This window comes from Balaenoptera physalus (assembly GCF_965194825.1).
Source record: "Balaenoptera physalus genome assembly, chromosome: 12".
NCBI classification, from domain to species: Eukaryota; Metazoa; Chordata; class Mammalia; order Artiodactyla; family Balaenopteridae; genus Balaenoptera; species Balaenoptera physalus.
The window spans coordinates 79,659,340-79,675,129 of NC_138897.1; the positions used below are offsets into that span (position 1 = coordinate 79,659,340).

At 42.9% G+C, this 15,790-nt stretch overlaps 1 protein-coding gene and 1 pseudogene across 11 annotated transcripts in view; both read left to right on the top strand.

The window, feature by feature from the left end:
* LOC309639779 (G protein-coupled receptor kinase 3) overlaps window positions 1-14,739 on the top strand; it is a 117,907-nt gene extending 103,168 nt beyond the window's left edge. For 8 of the 10 annotated variants that reach the window (XM_082417458.1, XM_082417460.1, XM_082417462.1 and 5 more), the window contains 8 exons: window positions 1,512-1,578; window positions 2,020-2,120; window positions 2,809-2,875; window positions 3,629-3,724; window positions 6,655-6,817; window positions 10,312-10,448; window positions 12,825-12,938; window positions 13,901-14,739. In XM_082417458.1, the coding sequence (XP_082273584.1) occupies window positions 1,512-1,578; window positions 2,020-2,120; window positions 2,809-2,875; window positions 3,629-3,724; window positions 6,655-6,817; window positions 10,312-10,448; window positions 12,825-12,938; window positions 13,901-14,062 (907 nt within the window). In that variant the 3' untranslated portion in view covers window positions 14,063-14,739. Of the gene's footprint in view, window positions 1-1,511; window positions 1,579-2,019; window positions 2,121-2,808; window positions 2,876-3,628; window positions 3,725-6,654; window positions 6,818-10,311; window positions 10,453-12,824; window positions 12,939-13,900 lie in introns of all 10 variants that reach the window. The other 2 variants (XR_014251849.1, XM_082417464.1) reach the window with 2 other exon arrangements.
* LOC309639844 (phosphatidylinositol N-acetylglucosaminyltransferase subunit P pseudogene) lies at window positions 6,827-8,864 on the top strand (annotated as a pseudogene). Its single transcript has one exon. The product of its transcript is annotated as a phosphatidylinositol N-acetylglucosaminyltransferase subunit P pseudogene (transcript).
* Window positions 14,740-15,790: the final 1,051 nt, after the last annotated feature.

The following is a 15,790-nucleotide window of genomic DNA, read 5'->3' on the forward strand; positions in this document are numbered from 1 at the left end:
GTACACTAGGAACTTGTTGTTTATCCATCCTGTATATAATAGTTTGCACCTGCAAATCCCAAACTCCCAATCCATTCCTCCCCCCTGCCCCCACCACCATTGACAACCACTAATCTGTTCTCTATGTCTGTAAGTCTGTTTTTGTTTTGTAGATAAGTTCATTTGTGTCATATTTTAGATTCCATATATAAGTGATATCTAAGGTTAACTTTAAAAGCCAGTTTATTCAGCATTTTAAAAATGTAATCAAGAGTAAGAATAGGGCTTCCCTGGTGGCGCAGTGGTTGAGAGTCTGCCTGCCAATGCAGGGGATACGGGTTCGAGCCCTGGTCTGGGAAGGTCCCACATGCCGCAGAGCAGCTAGGCCCATGAGCCACAATTACTGAGCCTGCGTGTCTGGAGCCTGTGCTCCGCAACAGGAGAGGCCGTGATAGTGAGAGGCCCGCGCATCGCGATGAAGAGTGGCCCCCACTTGCCGCAACTGGAGAAAGCCCCTGCACAGAAACGAAGACCCAGCACAGCCATAAATAAATAAATAAATAAAAGTAAAAAATAAAAAAATAAAAAAAGACATCAAAATTGATGAATTAAAAAAAAAAAAAGAGTAAGAATAATTTCTTTACACAGTTGATCAAGCAGACATTCATTTTGTAAAGTTAGACTCATCCTTATTTATTTCACAGATGTGTATCAGATACCCACTGTATACTGCCATTGTCTCGGCTACTAGCATGTACATTATTTTATTCGTTCCCGTCACCGTTTTGGTGACGGATATTGCGTTATGCCGTTTACAGATGAAGAGACTGAGACTGGAGGTTTCCATGACTGGCTCACAGCCGGCAAACAGCCAAGTCACAGCGTGAACCCAGGGTTTCTGACTCTTAAGTCTGGGGCTGTTTGTAAGTAGGACGTGAGGGAGCAGTTCTCAGAACTCTGGAGGGTCTGGGAGCACAGGGTTAGTTTATATCTCTTATCCTCAAAGGAATGTAGTGCTTAAAATTACTGGATTCTAGGGGGGGAAGTGTGTTCATCTTGGACGTGTTTTGATTTGACTGCAGTTCTTTGTATTGTTCGAGGAACTAATACCCATTTTTCTAAAAAAAAAAAAAAAATTTGAAAGTTACCATTATCTCAAACACTAATGTGACAAACGCCATGTGTATGACTTTCATTTTCATAAATACCTGTTTGCTAATGTTTTTTCCAAGTGATGGTTTAAATTATCACTTGGAATATATTTGCTAAAGTATATTTTGGTACCATGACTTCATTGACGTGAAGATCAGGAGTTCAAGTAAACATAAGCCTTGCTCCTTCAGGACCTAATATATCTGATCGTCAATCTGATCATCAGTTTTTCTCTGGAAATGCTTATATGTTTATGGCTTTTGTATTTCTGCAGTTTCATATGAGCAGTGACAGAACGTAATACCTTGCCCAAATATTAGTCAACAATGTTTGCTGTTACCTGAAACCATCTAGTGATGGAATTTTCTTTATTTCTACAGTCACAGCCCTTTCAGACAACATAAAACCAAAGATAAGCATGAGATAGACCGAATGACACTCACCATGGTAAGGAGGTCAAAAACTTTTTTTTTTTTGCATTATAATTTTCATGTTTCATTCCATCACAACCAGTATAAAAAAAAAAAGCTTTCTTAAAACACTGGAAATAGATGCCAAGGCAAATATCAGGGTTTGCTAACAATCAGTAAGAGAAAGATGTAGAAAATCAAGAACAAAACTAAAGAAGTCAAATAAAAGGAAAAATGACTGGGATGCAGAAGAGCGAGGAGACCTGATTCTTCTGGCTCCAGCCTGTCGATTGACTCTGAAAATGAGTAACCGTTCTCTGTTTCTTAGAGTCAATGTTAATTGGCAGTGAATCTGCAATTTTTTTTTAACACTATCCTTATTGCAAGAAATGGCCTTTGAGTTCTGGTCAGGGGTGAGGGCACTGTTTCCCTGGATGCATTTTTGAGATCGTATTCTCCCCCCGTCCCCCACCCCCAGAATGTGGAACTTCCAGACATCTTCTCCCCTGAGCTGCAGTCCCTTCTGGAAGGCTTGCTCCAGCGAGACGTTAGTAAGCGACTCGGCTGCCACGGACGCGGGTAGGCCGTTGCTTCTGCCTTTCAGTGTCTTCACCTGGAAAGCAGAACAGTTCCTTTCAATACATTGAGAATCTCCCATTTCAATTAGAGGGGGTCGGAGGGAATCACAGGGGAACTCTGTATATTGGCCCACGTGTTTTCTTCAGAGTCTGCAACTTCTTCTGTTCCATGTGAACTGAACTTCAGCGACGATCTTTGGGAAAAACTGTTTCTTCAGTTTATGAAGGGGTTTGGCATGCACTATTCTACTAGACTTCTAGTTTGCTTCGAAATTAATATTTGGTGCTTCATATCCCTGCCATCTGATCTATGAGGACTTGTAGACATTTGCTGTAAATCTCTTTAATGTGTAGATCTCTAACTTAATTCTTAGTTAAATTTGTTCTCATGATTACAGAATCAGATATAGATATAATCTGTGAAAACCCCTAGGTTATCTCAGGCTGGGATAAGCATCCCCAATAAAGTATCACATGGGATTATATTCCTAGGCTCAGCGTGCAGTATTTCTAAACATCACAGTGTTTCTTGGATTGCTTCGAAAGAAGCATATTTTACTTGCTGTCTTAAAGAGCTGGAAATAGTTGTCCCTGTGTGTTCTGTAATAGGAGATAATTTTTGCAAACCGTTTCTTAGATTTCCGAATGCATATTTACTTACCACTGCCGTGACTCCCTCTCTCCCGCAGTGCACAGGAGCTAAAAACGCACGACTTCTTCAGAGGCATCGACTGGCAGCAAGTCTACCTGCAGAAGGTACTCCTGCTGGGACCCCACCCCGGGTACCCCCCCCCAACTGTGCTCTCCATCTGCATCTCTGTATGCATCTCTACGCCCTGGCTCTGTCTCCAGGGTCCACCCCAGCTCTCCATCCACAGCCCTGCTTCTTGTTCTCCTATCCACGTGCTGCCGTATGGCTCATTCCCTTTGGAACAACTTCTCCCTCTTTGTTTATATGTAAAAATGTACGAGAAACGTTTGTCATACACTTAGATACTTTTGAGCCCAGCACCCCATAATTTAAGAATTAGCATGATTGTATAGTGGCATAATCCCCTTGGCTTATTTTAAGCTACTTTTTAATATTCTCATTGATTCAGGAATACACCCCAGATTAAAGTTGTTGTTTTTTCTCAATGTTGATGATCATCTTTGGACTCACCTTTGCATGAACTCAGACCGTTGAGGAATGATGCTCTGTTAGTCCTGCCTAATTAGGAGTAGAGTTGGGTTCTGGTTCAGCCAGCATTGGCCTCGGGACGTTTGTGGGTGTGGGGCGCCCCACCCTGCCCCATTGCAGGCGTTAAGCTTCTAGCAAACTGGGTCGTGGGGCTGTATCTCCTTTGGGGGCATTGTGAACTGTGCACTGTGATTTGTGTGAGCTTGAATGAGCCCTGCACAGACTGTGACACCTTGATGTGTTACACTGAGATCTCTTTATAGAATAGCAGGTTGGGACCGGGCCCTGAGTCACCTAGTAACTGAACCTTTCTTCTCTGGCTCTTCCAGTACCCTCCACCCTTGATCCCTCCCCGGGGGGAAGTCAATGCGGCCGACGCCTTTGACATCGGCTCATTTGATGAAGAGGATACCAAAGGCATCAAGGTACACTGGCAATGCTTGCTTTCAGGTTTTTTTGTTTTTTTTTTGGAGGGTGGGGGATTTTTTAATTGGAAATCAGGCTTCATGATTGACTTAGTACTGGCCTGTTTATGGACTGTAGCTTACAGATGAATGTCCATATATTTGGCGAATGTAGAAGAGGTCAAGACCTGAATTAGAGACTACGACAGCTTTCTTTGGACTACCTATTTTACGTTTGATAAACTGCAAAGTGGTCACATTCTTATTGATTTGGATAGATTGATGGTTGATAGAAAACTCAGACGTGTTATGAAGCAGGGAAAAACAGCCGGGTGATGGCAAACGTACTTGGCCTCATGCCAGACAGCCAGTCATCTTAGTTCTCCCAAATATCCCGGTTTCTCTGTGTCAGGATGAAAAGAGCAAACAGCGTGAATCATTTTGCAGTTGTCAATCAAAAGTGAAATAATCACGGTTTTGTTTTTTTTAATATATGTAGCATCTTCCGCATTTCTCAAACTGGTTCCTATCGTTATTTTCCAAGTAGACAGGGCATAATTAGAGGTGGTGAGCCATGGGAGAAAGTCACCCTCTTTTGGATGCTGAGTCACTACACGTCAAGTGCTCACTGCCCCCACTTTCTCAGCTTCTCCCAGCGTCTCCCCTCTCCCTCCGAGAGGCCCCGCTGCCCGTGCCTTCTCAGCTGCCTGCATTTATGGCCTTGTGTCAGCCCCCGGGCTTTCCTGCCAGGCAGCCGTACAGGTGACTGGGGTGCTCACGTGGCCAGTTTCCCAGGATGGCAGGATGGGGGGTGGCGCGGAAGGTCAGGTGAAACACAGCGGAGAGGGCCTGGTCTGAGCCGTGGCTCCCCTGGGCACAGCAGCGTGACCACTGTGCCGACGCTCGGCAGCTTCTGTGGCCTGGACAGACAGGACCACCCTATAGCTTCGGGAACAGTCCCTTTGCAGAGTTATCTAAAAGGATCACTGCTGTCACAGTAGAATTTTGTCATCAGACATACTTCTCTCCAGCAAAGGGCACTAAGAGGAAAACGAATATCACGTGGGAGCCTGTGAAAATTTTGTTGTTCAAAAGAGAGTCTCATGCTTTCAATTTTGTCAACTGTACTCTGGGCTTTGGAGTCAGACGCACTGGCCTCAGATCTGCACTTACTACCTAAGGGAATCAGGGCCCTTTAGGGAACCTCGGGAGCATTGGTTTTCTTGCCTGTGAAGTGAGTGGTTTCATTGCCAGGCCTTCTCCGTGGGTGGGTCACCTGTGTGAGCCTCCTGGCATGTACACTAGGAGTTTCTGTTGTGGTGGTTTTGCTTCTTGCGGAACCAGAGCTGAGAAGGCTGTGTCTCTTAAAATGCAGCCAAAATAATACATTGTTCTTTAAGGAGAAGAAAAAAGCTCGCTTCATGTAGAGCTTTGTTTTATTCATTTTTCACATAGGCCGAGTCATAAAGACCAAGGCTCTCTGACCTTACAGGAGATGGAACCGTTTGTAGATAAAGCAGAGTTGTCCATTTCAGAGCAACTACTTTGGAAAGGAGGGTGTTTTCACTGTTGCCAAACTCTGCAGAATCTGCCCCAGTGTCCCTATCACAGGGTGCTCTCCTGGCCTTGATGCGCTAACACTGCGCCGCACACACACACACACACACGCATGAGCGTGTTCACACTCAGGACACACAAAGGTGTCAGCGCCAGGCTTGGTTTGGGCGTCTGAAGAAAGCTGAAAGGGGAAAAGCTGTACACATTTTGATCTCAGAATCAGCACGTTAGGATGACAAGTCAGTAAGGGTGGGTGGAGAGCATCCTGATTGGGACCAGGATGCAGGTTCCTCCAGTGGTTCAGTGATTCGCTAAAGGCCTGTGGGCAAGAGCCTCACCCTTGGTCTTTCTCCCTTTTCCTTCTAAATAACTTGCCTCTCTCCCGTACTTATCTCTCAGGCAAGGGGGTAAACAAGTCAAGCTTCTAGGGAGATCCCTGCTTTTGAAAGACAGGGCTATTTTTTCCTTTCAGTAGGATCGCTTGTCTTTCTGCCACAAAACTGTAACTCAAATCTGTAAAACCATTTTCTTAGCTTGCTTTCAGAGTACAGGGTCACTTGGAGAAGAATGAAGAATTTTGAGTAATAGTTCGGAAGAGAAATGCTATCGTTAAGTGTAATTTTTCTTATAGCACCTCTGAAAGGCCACATTGCCTAAAGTCTCCACGTATCTCAAGACTTATGATCATACTGTTCAACTTGGATTCATTGGAAGGCTCATAGGCTAAATGGTAAATTTGGCCTAGTGGACCTTTTAGTTTTTCTCACTTTACAGAATAATGGTAGGGTGGTTAGAAAGCCCTCCTGGCTTCTCCCTTGTAACTGTATCTAAAACCATAGGGATCTGTTTTCACAAATAAAATATCCTCACTATAATCGAAATTATTTTGTTGCCAGATTCTTGTCATCCTTTAAAGAAAACCCTATATATGTTAGTTTTCATTGGCAAAAATGCTATGAAGATGCTGTAGAAGATTGGGCTGTATCTGACTGACCCAGGGATGGAAGTGAAGTGCCCATAATATATCACCCTGTGTGGATCCCGGTTGTTGGATTGTCTTTCTTTTTTTTTCTTTTTAAAAGATTTTATTGAAGTATAGTTGATGTACAATATTATATAACTTACAGGTGTACAATATAGTGATTAACAACTTTTAAAGGTTATACTCCATTTACAGTCATTATAAAATACTGGCTGTCTTCCCCGTGTTGTACAGTATATTCCTTGGTCGCTCGATTGTCATTGGCAGAGGTTTATGACAAGTAATAAATTGTCTCTTAATGGTTATAGGCTGTTGTCTAGTTATCTTCCTACACGCAGTTATGGTACTTTTGAATCTGTTGCCTTTGTAAGCATGTTAAATCATACATATCTTGATTTCTTAAAATAATAAGCTTCTTGATTGCGACCAAGAACTCTACAAGAACTTCCCTTTGGTGATCTCTGAGCGCTGGCAGCAGGAAGTGGTGGAAACTGTTTATGAAGCAGTAAATGCAGACACGGATAAAATTGAGGCCAGGAAGAGAGCTAAAAATAAGCAGCTTGGCCACGAAGAAGGTAAAATAGCTGGTGTGTCTGAAGATATTTCTAAAGCAATGAATTTTCAAGATCTCTTGTAAAGCTGAAAATAGTATCTGGGTCATAAAGTACTTTCCAATAGAGTGGGGGAAATGCCATAAATTGTTTTCGTTTTACCTGGCTTGGAAAAGATCAGTGTGAAATGATATTTCAAAGTCTTTAATTTTTTAAAAGTTTTTATTGAAATATAGTTGATTTACAATGTTGTGTTTCAAGTGTACAGCAAAGTGATTCAGTTATACATATATATATATAAATATATACTTGATATTTCAAAGTCTTTAGTCCACATATAAATAATATGTATGGAGGTCGTCAGCAGTATTTTGTCAATACACCTTCTTATCTTGGAGTTTTGGGGCCAATTTGGAAGTTTTCTTCCTTGAAGATTAAGTATCACGGTGTCAGCAACAGGGCCAGCTTCCTGGGTGTCTGGCCTGTGTGGTCTCATCAGGCCGCCGACCCAGGTTAATGCTCCACTGGCACCATCTTGACATTCTTAATAATTTTTTAACAAGCGGCCTGCATTTTCATTTTCCACAGGGCCCCGCAAAGTATGGTGAGGAACTTAGTATTACATGTTTACTTGTCAAGAGACATAAGTGTATATACATACATTTATATTATAAACAGCATGAAAGAGTCACCAGGGCCGAACTGTGGGGAGGGGCCGGAGTGGGCGCGTGGCGGACCCGAGATTATCTAAAGCCACGGGGAAAATGGTGGAAAATTCACTGTCACCATTGCCAGAAAGAGCGACTTATGGCTTTATTCTTTTCTTAAGCTCCCAATTTGGCTTCATACTATATCTTGTGTGGGCTTTTATTCCTGAATCTTGGCTAAACTCCTTAGGCTTGACCTATTGGCCTCAAAAATACTGGGCAGTTAGTTGCACTGCCTGTGTACCTCCTCATTACTGTAGTGATTGGTTACGTGCTCTTATTTGGAATAAACATGACGAGTACCTCTCCACTCAACTCCATTCATACAATCACAGATAACTATGCCAAAAACCAGCAGCAGAAGAAATACCAAGAAGAAGCCATCCCAGCATTAAGAGATATTCCTAATAGTGAAGTAAACCAAATGTTCTTTCTTGCAGCCAAAGAACTTTACACCAAAAACTGAATTGTATGTAGACTAATACCAAACACTTATTACAAATTTTTGATGTAAAAATTTTGACCGTAGTAATTTTGACTATCTTTCTGATTAATATCCAGTATTGAAATGTAAAAAAAAAAAAAGAAGTAAGTTGAACTTCTCTTAGATTAAGTTCTATTAATATTATAAATGTTATCAAATAGTAGTTACTAATGGACAGAATAAGTAAAATCCTGCATTACCATATAGCAAGTATCCCTCCCCCAAAAAAAGAAAAAGAAAAAAGAGTCACCAAGCCTTTTTTTTTTTTTAAATTTATTTATTTATTTATTTTTGGCTGTGTTGGGTCTTCGTTTCTGTGCGAGGGGTTTCTCTAGTTGCAGCAAGCGTGGGCCACTCTTCATCGCGGTGCGTGGGCCTTGCACTGTCGCGGCCTCTCTTGTTGCGGAGCACAGGCTCCAGACGCACAGGCTCAGTAGTTGTGGCTCACGGGCCTAGTTGCTCCGCGGCATGTGGCATTTTCCCAGACCAGGGCTCGAACCCGTGTCCCCTGCATTGGCAGGCACATTCTCAACCACTGCGCCACAAGGGAAGCCCGAAGCCATATTTTTATTTACCGTATTTGAGTGCCCTATTAGGATTTCCAAAGGAGAATACATAACATCCAGTATTAAATAAATCAGTCATCTTTGATTCACCAAATATTGCCACTCTTGATTTTTCTAAGACTTTATGGATTTTGGATATTTAAACTTATTGTGGTTAGTGATGAAGATAGCTTTTTGTTTTACTTCTAAGCAAAGACCTTTCTGAGGTTAACGTATAATAAGAATGACCGGAAACAATTTCAATCTGTGAACAATTTGCTTTGGTGGGGGTATCTTGGTGCAGGATTCCTGGGTCTTGTCGACCATTGCCCAGTAGCATTTATCATCTGTTTAGGTAAGTGTCCACCATCCTGGATGAATGACTCCTTACCTAAAAGTCTCCTGAGTGCACCAAGGGAACATGACAGCCCTTTAACTGTGTTCACCTCCATTCTGCAGGGAAAGGGGCTTTATTTCTAAGCCATTCTTGAGAGAACGGGTCCACTGAGATCACTCTGGACCACGTTTGCTGTTACGGACTTTACACAGGAAACTATAACCTCAGTAGTTTGCTCAAGGGAGAGCCACGATGTCACTAGAATCTTGACAAATTGGACCCAGAAAAAAATATGTATGTTAATGACCTTGTTGAAGTGTAGCCTTTTAATTAGAGCTGTAATTAGAACGTCTAGCAAATTAATGAATTATTCTCACATGTAATTAAGTAATTTAGGAATAACTAGATCTTGGTTGAAGATCTCAGAAGTCACCCTTAAAGTAAAAATATAGTCTAGGATTAGATATCTGAAGTAAAAATATAAGACGTATACTTTAAATGTACTTGACAAATGCAGACACCTATTCCATTAAAATGGCAACTCCGTGAACCACACCCCATCACCACGGACCCTCCCGAGGCCCCCCCCTCCTTCTTTCTTTTCCTTCCTGCTTGTGTCCAAGTGACACAACATGGGTTTTGCTTATTTGTTTATTACCTGAATCTCCCACTAGAATGTAAGCTCCCTGAAGGCGAGGACTTTTGTCTCTTTTATCCACTGCTGTGTCCAGAATGCCTAGCACATGCCCAGCACCTAGGCATTCATTCCCGTCATAGTTGAACGAATGAGTGAGTGAATGAGTGATTTTAGCACAATCACCAAAGCCTCTAAGGAAGGCAAAGTAAGCCACTTAAAATTGACCGTTTTTTTTTGTTTGAGATAATACTTTGCTGTAAAAATGTAATCAGAACTCAACATGCATGTGAATTAGCTTGGCCTCCCTACATAACCATATATATGAAGGATAATTATAACCTTAAGTGGAGGAAAGACCAGTTTTTGACCCTTGTGTTACTTTGGCTTCTTTGGACAAGAAAATCCCCTTTCTGTTATTTTTTTAAATAACATTAAAGGGAGAAGCCCAATTCCATATAAAGGCAAAGGTACTTTGGGCATAGCTTGAGTTTAATCACTCTCTATTCCCCAATTATCACCCTACATAATGAAAAAATATTTATCAAACAAACTTTGACCCTCTCAGAGCAATAGAGGAACATCATGAATTTATCAGAATATTGAGAAACAGCCGTTTAGTATGTTAGTAGAGAGCTGAAGAGACCTGTTCTTTAATGTGTTTAAAACTAAAATAATGATTTCTATAGTGTGTTCTCTTTATAGAAACTTGCTCTTTTTCTAAAAAGTGTGTCATTCTTTTTTTCTGAGAAGCATATAGACATTCTGTTTCAGACCCTGCTAAATTTCATCGTTGTGTTCCGTGCCTCAGATTACGCTCTGGGAAGAGACTGCATCATGCACGGGTACATGCTGAAGCTGGGAAACCCATTCCTGACTCAGTGGCAGCGTCGATATTTTTACCTCTTTCCAAACAGACTTGAATGGAGAGGAGAGGGCGAGTCACGAGTAAGTCTGTAGCATCTTCCCGAGCACTCGTTTCCGTGGTGATTTCACATCGCCGGCATGTTTTCTCAAATCTCCCTCTAGCTCCCATATCTCTTTTAACATGTATACATCAGATTTTCATGTTCAGACATTAACTTTTAAACTTCTGAGTCAAGGAAGGATTTGGTGCTACCTGAAAATAGAAGGTGCCTTCCAGGGAGGTCAAAGCAGACAGGTTTGAGGAGGGCTGGAGAGCGGTTAGGTGGATCAAAAAAGGGGGAAAAACTGGGACTTTGGAGTCAGAGGTGTTTAAATCCACTGCTCCATGTCTCTGGGACTTGGAGCACATTATGTCGACTGAGCCTCAGTTTCCTCATCTGTAAAACGGGAGAAGTAGAAATGGTATCGACTACTACAGTTGTTGCAGATTTATCTTGGGCCTGGTGCTATAGACACACAGACACAAACACACACACAGACACGCACACACACACTTTTAATTTGTTTAGCAACCTTTGAGGTCTAACCCTTATAAAGAGAGAACCAGGGCTTAGAGAGGGAAGGTCTGGCACCAGTGACAGGTGTGGGTGAGGAGTGATTCTGACCGGGGTCTGCCTGTGCCCCATGTCTCCATTACGAGGCCTCCCTGAGTCGGGGTTGAGTAAGACAAGGTCTGCGGTGCAGGCCGAGAAGCTTGGCACCGAGGCCAGGGCACCTGACCCCCCTCCCGTTGTCTCCACCTTGCTGGAAAATCGGAAGTGGGTTTTATCGTATTAGATGGGAAGATACAGCCACCCTGTAAGGTCCTTTTGAGAGCTAATGTTAGTGAACAAGAAAAGAGAAATTTCCCATCTACACCGTCCCTCGTAGCAAGTGGGGCAGCATTTATTAAGCGTCTGCTGTGTGAAGCGCCCAGGGCTTGTCTCCATGGAAGGTGGCAACCCATGTGGAAGGAGTTCTGCTCTTGAGGAGGGAATGGTTGTCATCATAAGCAGGACAGTGGTCCCAACTGTGAAAAACATAGTTGGTGTATTGGAATATGGCCTCTGTATCAGAATATAGCTCTGTACTGGCCAGAGCATGGAAAATGGTGAGCCCAAATCTGTTGTGTTTGACTTTGGAATGTGTTTTGCAAATCCTTGTTGGTGAAGATGCCATTTAATTACAAGTGATTGCTACTGTGTATGACCACATTCTTCATAAATGACCATGATCTTCTCACTATTACTAGTGCCGTAGAAGTCATTTTCTAAAAATTCATACATCTAGGATCTGAGTTATGATTAATAAGACTCTATGGGGGTCCTGAATTATAACTCAGGTACTGGTAAGTATTGTATAATATAAAATATACATATTACATAGAACATGTGTATATGATTATACATAAATACAAGATAATTATATTTTGTATAATATTACATATGTATTTTTTACATTATAGAATACTTACTGGCACCTGAGTTATAATTCATACATATATCATTATGTAATGTTTATTTCCAGATAATGAGCGGCCCTGGGCATAGTAAGCGTTTACTATGCTATCTACTGGTCAGTCACTGTTGTACACTTTGAAAGGAAATTGTCTCGCTTTTCAGGATATTCAAAAACTAAAACGAAAATCTTCTTTTGCTTACCACTGGATATGATAAATTATCTTGGTTTTAAAAGAGTCAGCATTTAGCGTTGATTCACGAAGCTACGTAACGTGCCTGGGTAGATTCGTAAGTTTAAGTAAGGGAAAAAGAAAACGTGGGTTTATGATGGTGTTGTTTTTCATTTAGGATTCCTGGAGTATTTATCCCAAAAAACATAAAATGGTAAGGTGCTCAGAGACACTGTAGCATTCACCGGGAGCGGTGATGCTGTAGACCCAGCGGGACAGTCGTTTAAGGACGTCACCTGTGTTTATAACATCATTTCGACGTGATCAAAATATCAGTCGCTTACAGGCTAGCGTGACCGAACTTTTACTGGGCTGCTGGGTTCAAAGCCAGCGACACACCTCTCGCTCACGCAGATTGTAGGTAGCGACGTCATTGTTCCCTCATAGCAGGATTGATCGTGTCTAGGCAAGTGTGTGATGCAGGAGAGGTACGTGTGATTCACACTCATCCCCACATCAGTACTGTGCTGAGGGAACAGCTTTGCTTTCTGCCTTATAGAGATGTTCCTTTCTTTGCAGCTTTCTTTGAGATGTTATATTTTGAATTTTCGTACATTTTTTTTGTAGTCATTTCCCCCCACTTCTAGAATATCATCAAAGAAAGAAAGATGCTGATTTTTTTTCTTTACTTTTTCTAAGCTGGTAGTTTTCAGTATTATTTATTAACTTAATTTAAGAAGTCATGCAATAATATGAAGTAACTTATCATCTTTTATTTTTACGGTCAGCAAAATTTACTGACAATGGAACAGATTGTGTCTGTGGAAGAAACTCAGATTAAAGACAAAAAGTGCATTTTGTTGAGGATAAAAGGAGGGAAGCAATTTGTCTTGCAGTGTGAGGTGAGTGTTTATTTGTATTTTTTCCAGAGGTGAAAGTTAGAGCAATTATATAAACATTCACCAAAGGTGCCTGCTGGTTATCAAACATTTTCTTACTCCATGCTTTATCACTCACGAACTTAGCAAGAATGTTGGAAGATACAAGGATCTCAGCAAATTAACAGTTATTTTAGAAGAAGTGTTTCTTAGAAAATGGCAGGAGGAAGGACAGGAAATAAAGTGATTACCCTATCTGGAAACCATCCAGTATTTAATAGGAGCCTTGAATTTTGTTTGTTCACAGTTTTCCAGATCTGATCTGATCTTTCAGCATGTTTGAAGTTGAGGTTTGTGTGTTGAAATAAACATAAGATCCCCAAGTAACTCTTAACAGGGGAAATGCCATCTTTCTCTCCCCAAAGTTCTATTGTAGCCCAAACTTAATTCCTGAACACTTCTCTTGGGGTGTGGGGGGATGTTTGGGGGGGGTGAGAAAAGAGCGTATTTAGAGAGAGAAAGCAGTAGTAGATACAAAGACGTGTTTGCTTCACGACTTCAACACTTTTCTACTGGGTGTGTGTGTGTGTGTGTGTGTGTGTATGTGTATACGTGCTTGTAAAGAGCATATTTAGATAAACTAGTAGTTGAAATTTGTCAAAACTCCTCGTGCATTATTTTCTAGACTCGAGTTATTTTAGACATCAGAGATCAAAGGTGATCTTTCAACAAAGTCAAGGCAGCAAGTCTCCTGCGGGGTTGTAGGAGGCTCTTCTGAAGGGCTTGGTCCCTCTTCTGGGCAAGGGGCCCCTGGAGGAAGTTCCTGCGTGACCCCCCCCCCCATTACTCACCGGCCTCAGGGTGGGACATGGGGTGTGCTTTCCCTGGGGGGAAGGGGGTTCCAAGGACTGGCCAGAGGCATCCATGTGTGTCGGCGAAGCCAGTGACACTGACCCAACTCCTCCACCTCTTGTGTTTGCCTTCAGAGTGACCCGGAGTTTCTGCAGTGGAAGAAAGAGCTGACGGAGACATTCACCGAGGCCCAGCGGCTGTTACGTCGAGCCCCCAAGTTCCTCAACAAATCCCGCTCGGCCGTCGTGGAGCTCTCGAAGCCGCCCCTCTGCCACAGGAACAGCAATGGCCTCTGACCCCTGGCACGGGGAGCGTCCCACGAGACGGCACCTCCTCCGGGAAGTCCGCATGGGCTACTCGACCCGCGAAGTGGAGCCTTTGGGAGAAGTGTGAGGATGAGAGATGGAGTCGCTCACCTCCGGGGTGCTCTGTGGCTGGGGGGACCCAGGACTCTGAGATGCTCCTACTAGGAGTGGCGACCACCCTCAGGCTTGGGGGCGCCTCCTCCCCTCCTGAGGGCCTCCCACCACGATCGCATCCATCTGCCCTCAAAACTACTGAAGAAACGAAGTTCTCTTTCTTTGCCACACACTTCTTTTGGTTATAGATGAACCTAGAACTTGAAATGATTCCTACTGATTGTGTCACTTTTTGCATCCGATATCCAATGTATCTCAGGCTTGCCAAGATGGGATCAAACAGTCTGCTGTTCAGGTTGCCCCAGCGTTGCCACGCTCTGTCCATAATCGGCCCCGGCTGGGTTTAGATGTCTTTGTTCCATAGTCCTGGCAGGATGGCAGACCAGCTGGGTGTCTTCTGTGCCCTTGAGAACCAGCCTCTCGTTGTCTCGGGGCTTGAAAGCTGCAGAGGTTTTCTGAAAGGGCTGCACCTGGGCCCTCCCCGCGGGTGCCGCACCCGCGGGTACCAGCCTGCCTCTGACCGGGAGCTTAGGCAGCTGGGACCAAGGGCGAAGGCGTCAGATGGTAGATGGTTGGAGGCTCACCGTGGCTCTGCAGGAGGGGAAGTGGCGTTTGCATCTCACGGTGACACAGCCATTTTCAAACCATCAAGTCGGTGCACTTCCCCTGGGTGCACAGGACCGCCTGCGGGCGCCCGTCTCAGGCTTGGATGGAAGCCGTCGTGAGACACAGCAACTCTGGTTCCCTCTGGCTGACCTCAGGAAGCATCTGGGTAACGATGTGTCAAGGAAGGAAACTCCGTTTTACCTTTTAGTATAATTTAAAAATGAATTTTATTGAAAAAAGAATGCTGAAGACGAATGTGTCAGAATGGGTTAACTGTGTATATTGACTTGCATTGTCGTTCAACTGTCATTAGCGAATAATTCTCTGCCCTGGCGGGTTGTTCTGCAACAGCGACGGCCTGATCCCAGTGGCCTCCTCTCCCCGTGGTTCGTTTCATGTCCCAAATAAGTGCTGGTTTATAAGAACCAGTGTGTTTCCCAGCCAAGTCCTCCGTGTCATCAGACTAAAAATAATAACAATAATTTTCAGAGTCCACATATTTGTCCTTTCTTAGTGCAATTTTATTGTCTGTTTCTGAGTCGACTACTAACAATATAAATAACTTGACATCGTAATTATCTGCATCCTGTCCTCGATATTTTTAGTGGTTCCAAATCTTTGTGTTTATATTTGTGTGCCGCACTCACTGGGAAATTAAGTCCTTTTTAATGAAACGATATCTTGAGAGTTTGGAAGATAATTACCAAAAGAGCCTTTTATTTCATAGGAGTTACCTTGGAAAAGAAACTTTGAGGTTCACTATTTATCTCAACTACTAGTTGGAATTTAGCATACATGTTCTACTATCTGCTGTTTCCAGTATAGAAGTTGGGGGCTACTATTTACATGGATTCCCCTGATTTAAAAGGGAAGAATAGTATTCAAATTGTGTTTTTAAAAAAAAAGTAAAAAAAAAAAAAAAACCACCAGAGATAGAAAAGCTGTTCATGACAAGTGAGCATCTCCCCAGGCATGGCTGATGGTCACTGTCACAGCTGT